The 14,436-nt window shown below is 35.8% G+C and overlaps 1 protein-coding gene across 3 annotated transcripts; it reads left to right on the top strand.

Moving 5' to 3' along the window:
• Nucleotides 700-13,982, top strand: LOC105165742 (protein MICRORCHIDIA 2-like). Of its 3 annotated transcripts, XM_011084858.2 has the most exons (21): nucleotides 707-756; nucleotides 827-939; nucleotides 1,053-1,354; nucleotides 1,438-1,512; nucleotides 1,839-1,873; nucleotides 2,301-2,379; nucleotides 2,504-2,593; nucleotides 3,246-3,321; nucleotides 3,687-3,765; nucleotides 3,879-4,007; nucleotides 4,945-5,043; nucleotides 6,594-6,701; nucleotides 7,292-7,441; nucleotides 9,901-9,993; nucleotides 10,285-10,336; nucleotides 10,414-10,525; nucleotides 11,805-11,899; nucleotides 11,988-12,061; nucleotides 12,218-12,294; nucleotides 13,204-13,246; nucleotides 13,397-13,982. In XM_011084858.2, exons 3-21 carry the CDS (start codon nucleotides 1,066-1,068, stop codon nucleotides 13,499-13,501), a joined length of 1,860 nt encoding a protein of 619 aa, XP_011083160.1. In that variant the 5' UTR covers nucleotides 707-756; nucleotides 827-939; nucleotides 1,053-1,065; the 3' UTR covers nucleotides 13,502-13,982. The 3 variants fall into 3 exon arrangements, with proteins under 3 accessions (XP_020550496.1, XP_020550497.1, XP_011083160.1); XM_020694837.1 differs by having other exon boundaries at nucleotides 700-939; XM_020694838.1 differs by lacking the exon at nucleotides 7,292-7,441 and having other exon boundaries at nucleotides 700-939.

Here is a 14,436-nt window from a genome sequence, read left to right as displayed (position 1 = left end):
ATTTTCATTATTATGAAGGAATAAATGCAATAATATATGTGTAATGATGTTAACAATATTGTATTTTTCCCCTTACAAGTTTAAAATTATTACATAAAAATGTTAAATGAGGGTAAAAATTTATATATTTTTTTACACGTGGCCCTCATTTGTTAGAATTTGGACAAAAAATACTAATATTAGTAAAAAAATGACATAAAATTTTAATTTTACCCCTTATTTAGCACTCCTATATAACATATTCGTAATTATAAAGAGAAAAATGTAATGATTTAATGTCACTGTATATATATATATATTATATTTATTATTTTGTAAGTACAAAAATATACATAAAAATGTTAAACGAGGCATAAAATTAAAAATTTATATAAATTATTTTGATAATATCAATATTTTTCGTCTAAATCATAAAAAAAGGGTTTAGTTATAAATAAAGAATTTTTAAGGGGTATAAGTATAATTTCAAAAAATTTTCTTAAAAAAAAGTGTAATATACGACTTGTAATTAACACTAATTAAAAGAAAAAGATGCATTTTTTTCTTATGATATTGTAAATAAAAAATAATTTTTTTTAAAAATTAATAATTTATTTTCTTATATTATTTAAAATACAACAATTTAACTCCGAGTAAAACACAGCATATAACATAAGATAAATTGGATTAAATTCCATATTTAATAAAAAGTACATGAACCCTCTGTCCCCAGTCTTCACTTTGCCATCCCCCGCCCGCGCTCTTCCTCTCCTCCGTGTAAGTTTTCTTGAATGTTGGTCATCTGCAGTACTGATTGGATTCAAGAATCAGTGTAATGCTCGAGCAGCAATCCCTTGTTCAGGAGCCTCCGTTCGCTGAATTTGAAGAAGGAATCGACCTTTTGGGGGCCAGACCCACTGGACTCCTTTCATGATTCTTCGAAACCCCATGAAGATTGTGGTGCCCTCTTGATTCAATCCCCAAATTTTGAACCCTAGTGCATGTGTTGTGGTGTGTATCAAGACGGTCCCTAATTGCTGTTTCTCTTTTCTTTTAATTATTTTTTGTTCCAGTAATTTCCAAAGGATGCCCCCCAAACAACAGAAGCTAATCCCAGCCACCGCTCACATCGTCGACCTCGACAGCAGCGACGAAGATGACGCTGCTGCCGAAGTTTCTAGAAGCAGCAAGATTGTTGTCAGTAAAACTTCGAATGGCGCGAAATTACAAACGAAGCCACCCACTACAACTCAGTCTGCCTGCGCTGTTAACAATGGCGACGTTGTGTCGGCGAGTTATGGCCCCCTTGATAATCGAAGTTTCTGGAGAGCCGGAGCTTATGAAATTGGCCCCACCGTATCCACTATAATTCAAGGTCCTAGTTTATTTTGTTTGTTATTTCTTTCTTAGTTGTTTCATCTATTTATTTATATTTAGGGTTTATAATGTGCATTGTAGGTGATCTGGAGCATGCACGTGTTCACCCGAAGTTTTTGCATTCCAACGCCACCTCTCACAAATGGGCCTTTGGAGGTAATGTTTCTGATGTCAGCTTGTACTGATGTTCCGCTGTCTGTCTAATTGATGGCTAGAGGCTGGATATTCACTCTCAGTTACTCAAAGTTTGAAGGCTCAGCATGAAGTAAAGTACTAGCAGAAAAAATGTCGTATTATTTGTTTATATGCATTTGATTTTGTGTCAGTTTGTCCATGAAGTATCAGGATATCAATGGTTTAGATTTAGCATTCTATACACTAGATAGATTCGTCAATAGTGTAGGAAAAGTATGAGAAAGGAACACATGAAGGAGAGACAGTTGTTTCTGCTGCAATTTCTGACATGCCAATCTCTTTTGCAGCTATTGCTGAGCTCTTGGACAATGCAGTTGATGAGGTATTCATTGTTAATGTTGTACTCAAATTTTGATCATGCATTTCCACTTAGATTTTGTTGAATTAATAGGGTGTGGTTTACCACTTGATACTGGGGCCAGTTGAAGAACCATTTCCTTAGTTTTGGAAACTTGATGAATAGTCATATTTTAATCAGTTATGCAGTTTTCACCCCATGGCTGGAGCATGCATTAAGAACTTGGACTTAATTGCTATTAATTAATGTTTAAACATATGCATGGAATTATTTTGGTATAGCCATGATAAGGGTATTGGGATATCTGCATGGTTTTATGAAAGTCTTAGAGCTCTGGCAAAATGGAAAATATATAACCATATTAAAACCAAATAGAATTATATTATTTTTGCTTGGCTTTTGTAATTTCTCATTTTATATCACTGTGAACTCATATGTGTTTTTAAGCCAGATTTGCAATGGGGCAACTTTTGTGAAGGTCGACAGGATTTATAACTCAAAGGACAATTCACCTGCCTTACTTTTCCAAGGTGAAGTATGTTTCTAATCTTACCTTCTCTTAAAGCATTCGTGCAATGTGTTTCTTGAATTTGTATATGACCATTTGTGAATGTATTAATAGAACTTGGAGAGAAACCACTACTTGATTTGCAGATGATGGGGGTGGAATGGATCCAGAATCCATGCGGAAGTGCATGAGCTTGGGATACTCCTCAAAGACATCAAACACAACAATTGGTCAATGTAATGAACTTGTTCTGCTAAGCTGCTTTAACCACTACCGGCGTTTCTTTGTGTTTTCTTGGTGGATAACCTGTATCAGTTACAACTTACTAATTCGTGTATACATCTCATAGTTTTGGTGAAGTCTGCCATTTGTGGTGTACTAAATCCATTCTTTGCCCAACCGATTCTTTTATGATTTTGATACAGAGACTGGCAGTTTTTAGCTGTACTGCTATAACATTGAATCAAGTACAGCAGTGTCTAGTTATTGTAAGTTAGCCATACATTGGATTCATCTTAGATGTTTTTATTTTCATTCAACACCGAATAGCAGCATAAATTATTTTAGGATGCCCACCTTCCGGGACCGGTCTAAGACTTGTCTGCGCATGTATGCCAATTTGGGTGCCACCTAGAGTTAGCTATCATCTTTGAATTATGTCAGCTAGACCTGTTCTGTTGTTGATAAGAATCAATAGTTTCTTTGCAATGTTCTCCCAAACAAAGTTCATTAAAATTTTCAGTTACTCTCAGTTAGATACTGAATATTTACATCAGACCATACTTTTGGTTGGCAGTCGATCAAATTCTTAAGAAGTGTATTTGCTATTATCACATTTTGGTTATAAGCCTATTTTCTGAAATTTAAAGCCATATCTTCTCATACCAGATGGTAATGGATTCAAAACAAGTACCATGCGACTAGGAGCTGATGTGATTGTTTTCAGTCGTGCAACTCAACCAGGGTATTCTTTTCCTCTCTATTAACCTTGAGTTGTTTCCTTTATCCGCTGATGCAACATATCACCCATCATATAACTTGTGGTTGTCATACCTCTGGAGTTTTTTGATCTTTATATCAAGAAAGTAAGGTAAGTTTGGAACATGTATGCATGTGAGTAATGAGGTTTGAGGTAGGGATGGATAGTATTATTGTGTTCTTTCCACTTCGGCATAATTTCTTTTTTCATCAGTTTGCATTTCTCATTCCCGAGGACCCTGATCAACTAACATTTTGCTAAACTTTGTGATCCATTATCGCATACTAATCCAAATTTTCTCCTTTGTGATTGGTCTGCTTCTGACTTGTGTTTACACTTATATCATTCAGTCGAGCAACCCAAAGTGTTGGTCTTTTATCCTACACATTTTTGCGGAGAACGAGACAAGATGATGTGATTGTTCCGATGGTAGACTTTTTGATTCTTGACACTGAATATTTCTTTTTGGGCTATAGTCTGCACTTTCTGACATCAGGACTTTGATGTTTGCAATTTTTCCGAGTAATGCGATGGTATTGCAGATTGATTTTGATATCTCAGACCATTGGGCGGAGCCTATAGTCCATAGCTCCAAGGATAATTGGTCCTGTAACTTGAAAACCATCCTTGAATGGTCTCCCTTCGTGTCAAAGGATGACCTTATGCTACAGGTTCAGTTTACATGAAATAAGACGACTCTACTTCACTCACTTTTTGGTTCTTCATTCATACTGTTTTATGAATGATTGCTAACCCGAAACCTTGTATAATGTTGCTAAAAGATTAATCTTATTGTACTTGTTTCCATCTGCATGACATGCGCCATCTATACACACCAATTTTGTTCTATTATCAGGCGTTGTTGCTTCGTCATAGCCATTATCAGTATTCTTTATCACGTTGAAGGTTTAATAGCTACATGTTTCTTTCTAAGGTTTTAATCACCTAAAACAATATTGCTTGCTTATACTTGATAATAATTGTCATGTGCACAGTTTCTACAGAATAATATACTTTTTGGGGAAACATACAGACAGACACTTGTGTAAAGAAACATGAAGTAGAGTCTTTGTCACACAGTTACCTAGAGGATTCAGGTGCATGAGAATTGCAGCACCATAGAAGAGCCTGAAACTGAGAACTTCATGACTTAATAATCACAAACAATGGATCATTATACTTGTGGAGGCACCTGCACTGTATTAAAATCTAATGGCATTACATTGTGAATAAGTTGCTTATATGTAGAAGGTTGCTTTGGGTTCTCTCCTTGTGACCCAATTAGGTCCTGTGGCAGGTCCACGTATGGGACTCTGTTGCACACAGTTGGGATAAAAATTACATCTTAAGTAATAGTGTTTTCCTGCCAAGCCATGTAATCAATATAATTCTCACGAGATAATGTTTTCAGTTTCCTTATGCACTCAAAAATCCTGCATAAATTTTTTTCACAAAATATTAGTTTTTTTCTTATACACAATTTTGAAAGAGGCCAGTTGTGGTTTTTGTAGAGTTAACTTAAATTTACTTCCCTGGGTTTTATTTTCTATGTTGCTTTTTGTTACATGTTAATATTGTTTTGAACCTATTTTCTTATGTTCTATCCAGTTTGATGATATTGGACCACATGGAACGAAAATTATAATATTTAACCTATGGATGAATGATGAAGGTGTTTATGAACTGAATTTCGATGATGATGACGAGGTATGTTAAGTTTTTCTGTTCCAGTCTGAGAAATACTTAATGTGCATTTTGTAGCCAGACTTGATATTGCATAATCTTTCTTATTGTTGGAAGTGAGAACTTGAATTCACTGATAGACAAGCATAATATCCTCTTGCTTTAATTTTGACTTCTGATTATTGTTAACAAAGCTTTTTACGTAATTGCTTCTTGTATCCAGCATATGATCTAGCAAAGACTTGGAATTGAATCTCTCTATTTTCAAGTTTTCCATCCATTCCAATCATAAAAGGTTGCGATAAATCGAGTTTAAATTGTGTTAACGTATTATCACAATAAAACAGTATAAAAAATTTTGTTATATTTTTCCATTTCTTTAGATTGGTTTAAGAGATCATAAATGCTCTATATGTAAAAAAGAGAAACATGCACTCTATACTTTTTGGTCCAGAATTTATTGTAAGGCACATTATAATTCATCCCGGACACACCATCGTAATATCAGATACAATTAAATTTAGGGAGAGTGTGATCATATATTTTTGTTGTACGAGTGTAAGGGTACCTGTTATTTTTCTCTGAGTGACTGAATTTACAAGAAACTCTTATTGCGAATTTTATATGCCATTGGCTCCATAATGTTGAAGAAAAGTTAATTTTTTCTGGCTTATATAATTGCTGAAGTGCATATAATGTGTTGGCAAAAAATGGGAAGTTCTGATGTGTTGCTGGGCTATGGATAAGAGTAAGATTTCTGACTTAGTTAATTGTCAGCTGATTAATATTTCTGATATTCAGCAAAATGCTATAGTCTGAGGCTTCAAGAATGATAAAACTAATTATCAAACATGAAGGTTCCTGTGTTGGTTGGTGCAGTCTCTCCATTTTCCTCATCGCAAAGAAACTTATATGTAACAAAGAGTCCTAATTGGTTCGAAGTTTTCATCACCCTCTTAAGATGAAACAGTTAGGTTAGTCCTTAGAAATCAGCTTGGGCATAGCCTTTACAGTATTGGACATGTGTTATTCCTTCAAGTCTTTATGGCTCCCATAACATCCTGGTAAACTACTGTTCTTCTTGGTTTCAAGCCCCAATTATCTTGACTTTTAGTTGGTGTTCTGTGACGTGTTAAAATATCAAACATGAAGGTTCATGTGTTGGCTGTTGCAGTCTTCGTTTTCCTCATCACAAGAAACTTATATGACAAAAAAGTCCTAATTGGTTCGAACTTTTTACCCCACTTAAGATGGAACAGTTAGGTTAGTCCTTACTCCTCAGAAATCAACTTGAGCATAGCCTTTCAGGCTTTCAGCACTGGACATGCATTAGTCCCTTCAAGCCATTATGGCTCCCATAATATCCTGGTTGTATAAAGTGCTGTTCTTCTTGGTTTGAAGCCCCATATATATTGACTTTTAGTTGGTATTCTGTGACACACTTATCTGCCAACTATTTGTGCTTGCTTTCCTGGTGCTTGAATTGTGGCAAAAGGCAATTATTATCTTATTGGCTACATTCTGGAAGCATTCATGTTTTCTTGAGAAGTAACTTTTTGCTACCACTGGTCCAGGATATAAGGCTGAGAGATGAAGTTAATCATGGAAATGCTTCCAGAACATACAAGAGAGTTCTTGAGATGCAATCTCATTTGTCCTACCGTATTCGATATTCGTTAAGGGTGGGTATGGTGTTCTTAACTTCTCCATATTGTTTTCAGGAAACACATGATTGGCTCAGGATATGTATCAGCTGTAAATAGAGAAATGCTTATCTTGAAACAGAAGCTTAACATGGGGATACCTTGCATATATACTATTGGAAGATATACTATCTTATATTTGTTTGGGAAGATAGGACAGAAAGATACGTAATGGCGAAAGTAGTTTTGAGAAAGAAAGAAATAGCTGACATTAAGTAGGCATAATTGGATTCTTATTCTACCTCCATTTAGCTAGGTTTTGAATTTTATGTTCATTCTGACAGTATTATAATACTTTTCATGATAATTTTCTTCATTATATGAGAAACTTGAATCTCCACTTTCAAATTATTAGTAAATGGGGTATTCCAGAGCTGGCTTATGCATGGAGAAAGAATTTCTATCGATTCTTAATTGTTTGGTGTAGATACAACACTCTTGCAAATGTCTTGAGTTTGAGCATAGAACACTTGCCTAATAGAATTATATGGGTTGTGTTTCTAGAGCAGGTTTTCACCATCATTTGAATCAGTTTATTTGGTTATGAGATGGTACTATATGCTTTTCAGGCATATTCATCAATATTGTACCTCAGAAAATTTACGAACTTCAGAATAATTTTAAGAGGGAAGCCTGTCGAGCAGTTCAGTATTGTGGATGACTTGAAACACTCTAAGGTAGTCACATACAGCCCCCAGGTTGGCCCAGCACCCAAAGAGGTATGCCATTATTTTGTATTGAGTGGGTATAATATGATTTCTAGAGGTATGGCACCATTATGTGTGCTAGAACTGGATGTCTGATGAGGTAAAATGAAGCCTTCTTCATTCTTGCATGTTATGTAATGCAAGCCTACTGTTCCTATACCTGCACTAATTGGTATGTTGGCCCAAGTAGTGACCAAATCATTTGTAGGTGATTTTTGTTTAGATATAACTTCAGAGTAAGTGTAAGGTGAAGAGCAAGTGCATCAACGAATCAAATGATAATATTAATTTTGTATACATTCGAGAAACCTGGATGTAATCTACATTTGGGAAAATTGTGATGGCTTCAATGAACTCTCTTACTTGGTCTGGTTTAACCAGTTTTTTCCCCTCATTGCCCGTCTCCTTCTCTGTTAGCTACTGTCATTCATTCATGTTCAAGCAATTACCTTAGTAGGGACTCAAACATTTCTTCATCTTGTGAAAAAATCGTACATGATGAATTTTCATTCTCCACCACTCTAGTCAAGACCTTTGGATTTCCTCCCTCTTCTAAATCTTGAAATTGTTTCTATTACCCATGAGTTTTGCACTCTTTCATTAAAGTTCCTATTTAAACTTGAATATTCCTTAACCCAAATCATTATGCGCACACTGATAAACCATAGAAGAATTCTTTTGACTCACTGAATATTCTTCTGGGTCTGCCCCTGTATTAAGCATTGATGCTTTCCTGGGGCTGTTGATGTTATGAAGCCATTCATGGGTACTTGTTGCAATGATGGTGGCTGTAGGAGCTATCTGATTGTATTCTAGCGGTAACGCGTCTGCTGGCTTGTTAATCATGTTTCACACGAGAGCTGCGTCTCTGCAATAAAGGACAAGAAATTTGAACTCATTCTTCATTAGTTTGTTTTAATGAATAATGAGGAAGGTGACTGAACAAATTATTGATTTCTGGAATGATAGTCTTCTTTTGTCCTAATGAATTCCAATTTTATGGTATGAAAAAGCAGATCCCATCCAATATCTCCTTCAAGAAAAGTATGAATCTTCACTTTACCAATGATAATTACTGGGCTTTCCATCTACCGTTTTGTATAAGATGATGTTATTTGAATGAGTTTCATATGAGGATCTCTTTTTAGCCTGAGTTCCTAGATCTTCAATGTGATTAATATTGATTTGAAGTTTTTTTATCGTGATCTCCAATCAAAGTTGATTGCAGGAAACCTCGCTGAGTCTATTATTCAATAATACTCTCGCTTGAGTGTATACTGTGCCTGCCTTTTGAAGATCTTCTTTAGCTGTACTTGTTGGAGAGATGTCTAATCAGTCAATGTTGACATGGCGCATATATTTTCTAAAGTTCTAGACATGATTTAATTGGCTTATACTCCTTTATTGGACTCATGGCAGTCTTCTATTCACGCATATTTGTATGTCGGGATGCTAATTAAATTATCTGGTTATTTCTTAATCATGCTAACTATATCCAAAATAGATGTAAAAGTATTTCGTTGAATAGTAAAGTGTATTGCCTGTGTTGACCTATGATCGGCGGAAATTTATGGCCACACATGCTTTGATGGTCAGATCTGCTGCTGAATGGTGGTGGCTTTATGGCAAGTATAGATGTTCAGATTGCAGCAGTGCTGCAATTAAGTCTGTGAAGTGGTCCTGGAATATGCTTGAGGAACGTGCTAATGGGGTAATTTAAAGTAGAGATTAGATGTACGATATGAAGATGATTATGAAGGGAGGGAAGATAGATGAAAGAGGATGATGGATTGTTAAATTAAGAGCAATTTTCCTTTTCCTTCTTTTGTCAGTATGGATGGAAATGATCTACTATCTAGTTTCTAATTACCTCTGTCTTTGGTGTCCTCCACATGACTGGACTCATTCTGGAAACAGAGAGAAGAATGATGCCCTCAATAACCATGAGTTGTAAACCCAATCTGATAAACTAAAAGAAATTGCATTCCCTTTTAAATTAATTAAATATGTATCCAAAATGCTCAGTTCAGCAGAATGAGACAGAGAAAGTATCAAAGATTTATTTTACCAATTCACCTGTCACAAGGATTTGTATAAGGGCCCTTGCATGCTGTGTCTTTATGGGTGCATAGATAAATATATTTGTAAGGACTGTTCATGGAGGCGTAGATAGATACACCTGTTTGTGAGGACTGTTCTTGGTAGTCGATATGCACTGTTCATTTATGGGTGCATCCATAAATGGATTTGTAAGGACTGTTCATGAATGCATAGATACATATGTATGTAAGCACTGTTTTTGCTTATTTAGGTAAGATTTGGGTTGAAAATCTAATCTTTGGTGTAATTTCTAATTGCTAGTGAACCATCCAAGTTTGCATGCTAATAAAGGTGCAAATAGGAAACTAGTGGTTACTTGTGTTTAGTGTTTAGAAAACCTTAATAAGTTAACTTTTTCATGGATGGAGCAGATCACTGTGGAGACCAAAATTGGCTTCATCAAAGAAGCTCCTGGGCTTGGAGTTTGTGGCTTCAATGTATACCATAAAAATCGTCTTATCAGGGTATGCTTTGCTGATAAATGGAAAATTGCATGTTTCTTATTTCAATATTTTAAAACAACGTTTATATTTGTATTTCTATACGTGCCTTCCTGATATCATTGTACTGACTGATCATGCGGTTCCTTACGCTGGTGGTAAAAAAGAATTTGTGTGCCCTGTACTTCATCCTAAGAAACTTTGAGTATGATGAACTAATAATATGACATACTAAAATGTTCCAACAACAAATCACATAGCGGTATAAATACTGCTCAATTTCAACTGTTGATTAGATATTCTATGTCTTAACAGCCATACTGGAAAGTCACTGCTGATGGCAATTCCAGAGGACTTGGTGTTGTTGGTATGCTCACTGATCCATACTTTGGTTATCATGCATATATTTCTCATTCTGCTCTGCGACTAACTTCTGGCATGCAGGAGTTCTTGAGGCGAATTTCATAGAACCTACACACGACAAACAGGATTTTGAGAGATCAATTCTATTTATTAAGCTCGAGTCAAGGTTGAAACAAATGGTCAACGATTACTGGTATGATTCTTATGCTTATTGCTACTCTTTCTGATTGGTAAAGCCTTTTGGTTAATAATGATGATTCTTTTGTTGGGTCACTCTCACTTCATTTCGGACAATTTTGATTTCCATGCTAGACAGTCTCTCCTTATACTTCTTGCAACGCCTGGGGTCTAAGTGCTTGTACATAGATATCCACTACTCAGTTAATAATTGCTAAGAGCTTCCACATTAGGGGTAAAACTTCAGCTTTTAACATAATAAAGCAAGATTTTAAACACCACATTGAGAAATTAATTCCGCTTCCAGCCAATACTGCTCTATCTTGTGGTCTCAGTTTAAATTATCTAAAACAGTGTCAGCTAATATTTAACCATAGCTTTCCTTTATGGACTTTTAGTGTATGTCATATCTGTTTCATAGTTGTTAAAAGCATGGAAATGTGCGCGCCATGAAGCGAGAGCCCAGCACCATTCTTAGGGAATGGCGCTGGGCTTTCTGTCTGGCACAGGCTGCAGAGAGCGCCTTAAAGAAGCCCAGCCCTTTTGGGCGAGGGTCAGGGCTGCGAAGGGGAGCTCCAGACAGCAGGCGGCGGGGGTGGGGGGTATGCGAAGGTGTCGCTGGCGCTAGGGTTCCAGCGGTGACACTGACCTAGGACATCGGCAGCGGCACAGAACTAGTGTTTTAGAAAAAGGGTAGAGCTCATTTCTCTCTCTGTTTCTTTTTTCCGTTTGAAAGGAGAAAAGAAAAAGGAATATGAATTTAAAAGAAAGTAAACATAAAAAATGTGTTTTTTTAGACATTTTAACTTTTTTTTAAAAGAAAGTAACAGAAAAATACAAAAGAAAAATAGAAAAGAAACAGAAAATGAAGAGAAAATCCCTCCCTAGTTGTTTTACATATTTCTTTTATGATATAATGATTAATATAATTTCTAATATTTATATTTAATTGTTTGCGTAATATTGATGTTAAAAAATATTAATGTATGATTGTATAATTTATTTATGCAAACATGCGCGGTGCTTTAGAAAGGCGCGTGCCTCGCTGTGCATCATGGCTCCAGGGCACCTTTATGCCGTGACGCGCCGTGTGCCTTTAACAACTATGATCTGTTTGAAATTTGATATACCTGAATCATTGTTTTCCTCTCACCTTTGTGTGTTTATGGTGATGTGTGTGCTTATATGCTGCTGTTGTTTTGATGTGTCACTTTACGTGATGATTGTCATTTCGTTTATTTACGATTAAGATTTCAAGTGATGTTATTTGAATCCAATTTCTTCTGAAATCCCAGGAAAGCTCACTGTCACTTGATAGGACACCAACCTGATGGCATGAGGAAGAATGATGTCAAAAAGCAATTTACTACACAACCTCAAGTTAAAGAGGGTAATGTACAAATGAATCAGCAAGTGCGTCCTATTTATCCTATTGATGCTTTTTCCTGCTAATCAGCAGTTTCAATTGACTGGTGCAGTAAGTGGAAGCACCGGCAAAACTAGTCTTCATGACAAATTGGCAACTGTTCAGCCGATTTTGGGGCTTGAAGCTGTAAGTCTTGCATTTTCTTTTCCTTGACTGAGTTTGCAAATCATTGTTTTATATCAGATATGTTAGGAAGATGGCTAGTTAAAGCACATTTTAATGTTAAATAACATGTTGCAAATTGTTCTGTTATTTATCATGGTTTAATGGAATTGATTGCAGGGTTCTCATCCAGAAATGTCTCAAGATACCACATCACTCGACAAGATATGTGAAGAGAACATCCAGCTGTTCATGAGGTACCATAAGTATATCATAACTAGATATTTTACATGTTAGTTATAATCTCCTACTGTGTCAATGGAATGTGAGGAGTTGCCTGGGCCTTATGGAACGACATGCCACCATAAAGGGACTGTTTGGAAACTAGGAATAGCTTTATATCCAGATATCTTAGTATTTTCAAGTGTGCGTTTGTTGCCATAAAGGGATGAGGGTGTTGCTGTGGTTGGAGATACAGTTGCAAGAATATAGTGCTCACCATCTGTATGATTTGGAAAACTCATTGCATCGATATTATTAACTAATTTATCATTCCTGTCTTTTTCTATTTCATTAATATATTGGGGACTAAAGTAGCTTAAGTATGTCTTGTACTCTGGCTAGATTGGTGGCGCAGGTCATCTCTGCATCCAGTAAAGTTTGGAGAAATAAATTTTATGCTGTAATAGAGATCCGAAGCTGCTAACTGATTGCACTTGAATTGCATAGGCGTAGTGAAATTCAGACATCTCTGACATAACCAGGAGCACTGTTTTGCAATTTTTATATTCGAGCAATTGATCGTTCCAATTCGACTCGTACAAGTTGTTCAAGTCTACTTGTAACTTTTTGTTGTCTTCAATAGTTGTGATAACTATTCTCCAGCCACAGTGACATGATTGTTAGTTGGGAAGTGCTCCATTAATTCCAAAATTAAGATAAACCCTTATCAGTAGTATTTGGTCTTCTGTTCTGTTCTGTCTCACTTGTTAAGCTGTTTGGTCATTGGTATATATCAATTTGCTGCCGTCTTCTTTTGCAAGCTATTATCTGCTTAGTGATTATGTTCTTGGACCATCAGACACAACTAGAGTCTTGTCTCTGAAACCGATCCAACTTATGTACTACCACAGCTTTTCCTGATGTCTTTGAAACTTTTCAAATAGGTGTGAGGAGTACAAGGAGAAGCAAGTCGCATTGAGACGAAAGGTACATAAGTATTTATTTAATCATGTAATATTACCGCACGAGTAGGTCAAATGACCTATTACTTGAGAAAGAAAATTTACGCATATTGATTTATTGTATCTACATCATGCTAAGACATGTTAGCTGTTTTTCTCATTTGTAATGAAATAGATTGAGGAACTCGAGAATGAGTTGGAGGAAACAAGAAAGAAGTCTGCTAGACTTTCTTCTCACTTGGAAATTCAGAGGAAGCAAATGCTACTGACCCGACAATAGTACAAGTGTTATGATTCTGATGAACTGCCAGATTGGGCGGCAGCAGTTATCTACTGGGTTTCACATGCTTTAAAGCAGGGGGCCTGTCGCATTGATAACGATAGATGAAACTTTACATAGGCTGAATTCTGAGGTTAGAAATACTTGCCATGAATATCAACCATGTTGTATCATATCAGGAAATTTCATGCTAACTAAGTAGATTGTAACCCAACGTGAGTGAATTATTAGAACATAATATGATAGACGTTATAATGTGAAATTCTATGGCATCATCGTATATGATGAAATGGTTTATCTTGAAGTGGGTTACTACATAGATAGCATGGAACTTTATATACCATGAGAAACAACTCTCTCTCTCTCTCTCTCTCTCTCGTGTATGGTTTTCAGGTGCTTTGTTCTGTGAATGTAGACTTGACAGTTTTCGGTTTGTAAGAGAATGGGAGAAGGAGAGATTCTTGCAATTTATAATTGATCATTGTGCTGGACTGGGGGAGTGGTTTGATGGTCGATTGTGTGAGTACTTGTAGATTCTTGTAATTTCTGGATGCAGAATACTGCAAACCAGGAATATTCAAGCTAGCATGAGTTTGTTTCATCGAGAAAGATGGATCAACAAGAGGCTTTTTTTTATTTTTCAGGTTTTTCATTTTTATATTTACTTGTGTACAAGCGAATCGATTTTAATTTGGGTAAATTGCAGTCACCTTATCTGGCTTTTGTATAATTACAAGTATTTTCTTATTATTTAAAAAATTACAAATATCATCTTCCTTTTTGACAACCTTGTAATGAGTTCTTTGAACTATTAAAAAATTAGAAAGACTATTCTATCAACCATTCCGGACAAAATTATCTTTGATCTTTCTCCGCCTTCAATTATGAGTTCTTTGATATTTATATCCATTTTAAATTTGGCTTTGTATTAATTT

Source organism: Sesamum indicum, linkage group LG6 (genome assembly GCF_000512975.1).
Source record: "Sesamum indicum cultivar Zhongzhi No. 13 linkage group LG6, S_indicum_v1.0, whole genome shotgun sequence".
Classification (NCBI taxonomy): Eukaryota; Viridiplantae; Streptophyta; class Magnoliopsida; order Lamiales; family Pedaliaceae; genus Sesamum; species Sesamum indicum.
Note: the sequence above shows the minus strand (reverse complement) of the source record. Positions and strands in the feature narration are given on the sequence as shown.

Bases quoted from the DNA above. Each gene is read 5' to 3' on its own strand.
- LOC105165742 (XM_020694837.1), top strand. From the start codon at position 1,066: ATGCCCCCCAAACAACAGAAGCTAATCCCAGCCACCGCTCACATCGTC. The intron at 1,355-1,437 runs GTCCTAGTTTAT...TGTGCATTGTAG, and splicing joins CGTATCCACTATAATTCAAG to GTGATCTGGAGCATGCACGT. The intron at 4,008-4,944 runs GTTCAGTTTACA...TGTTCTATCCAG, and splicing joins AGGATGACCTTATGCTACAG to TTTGATGATATTGGACCACA.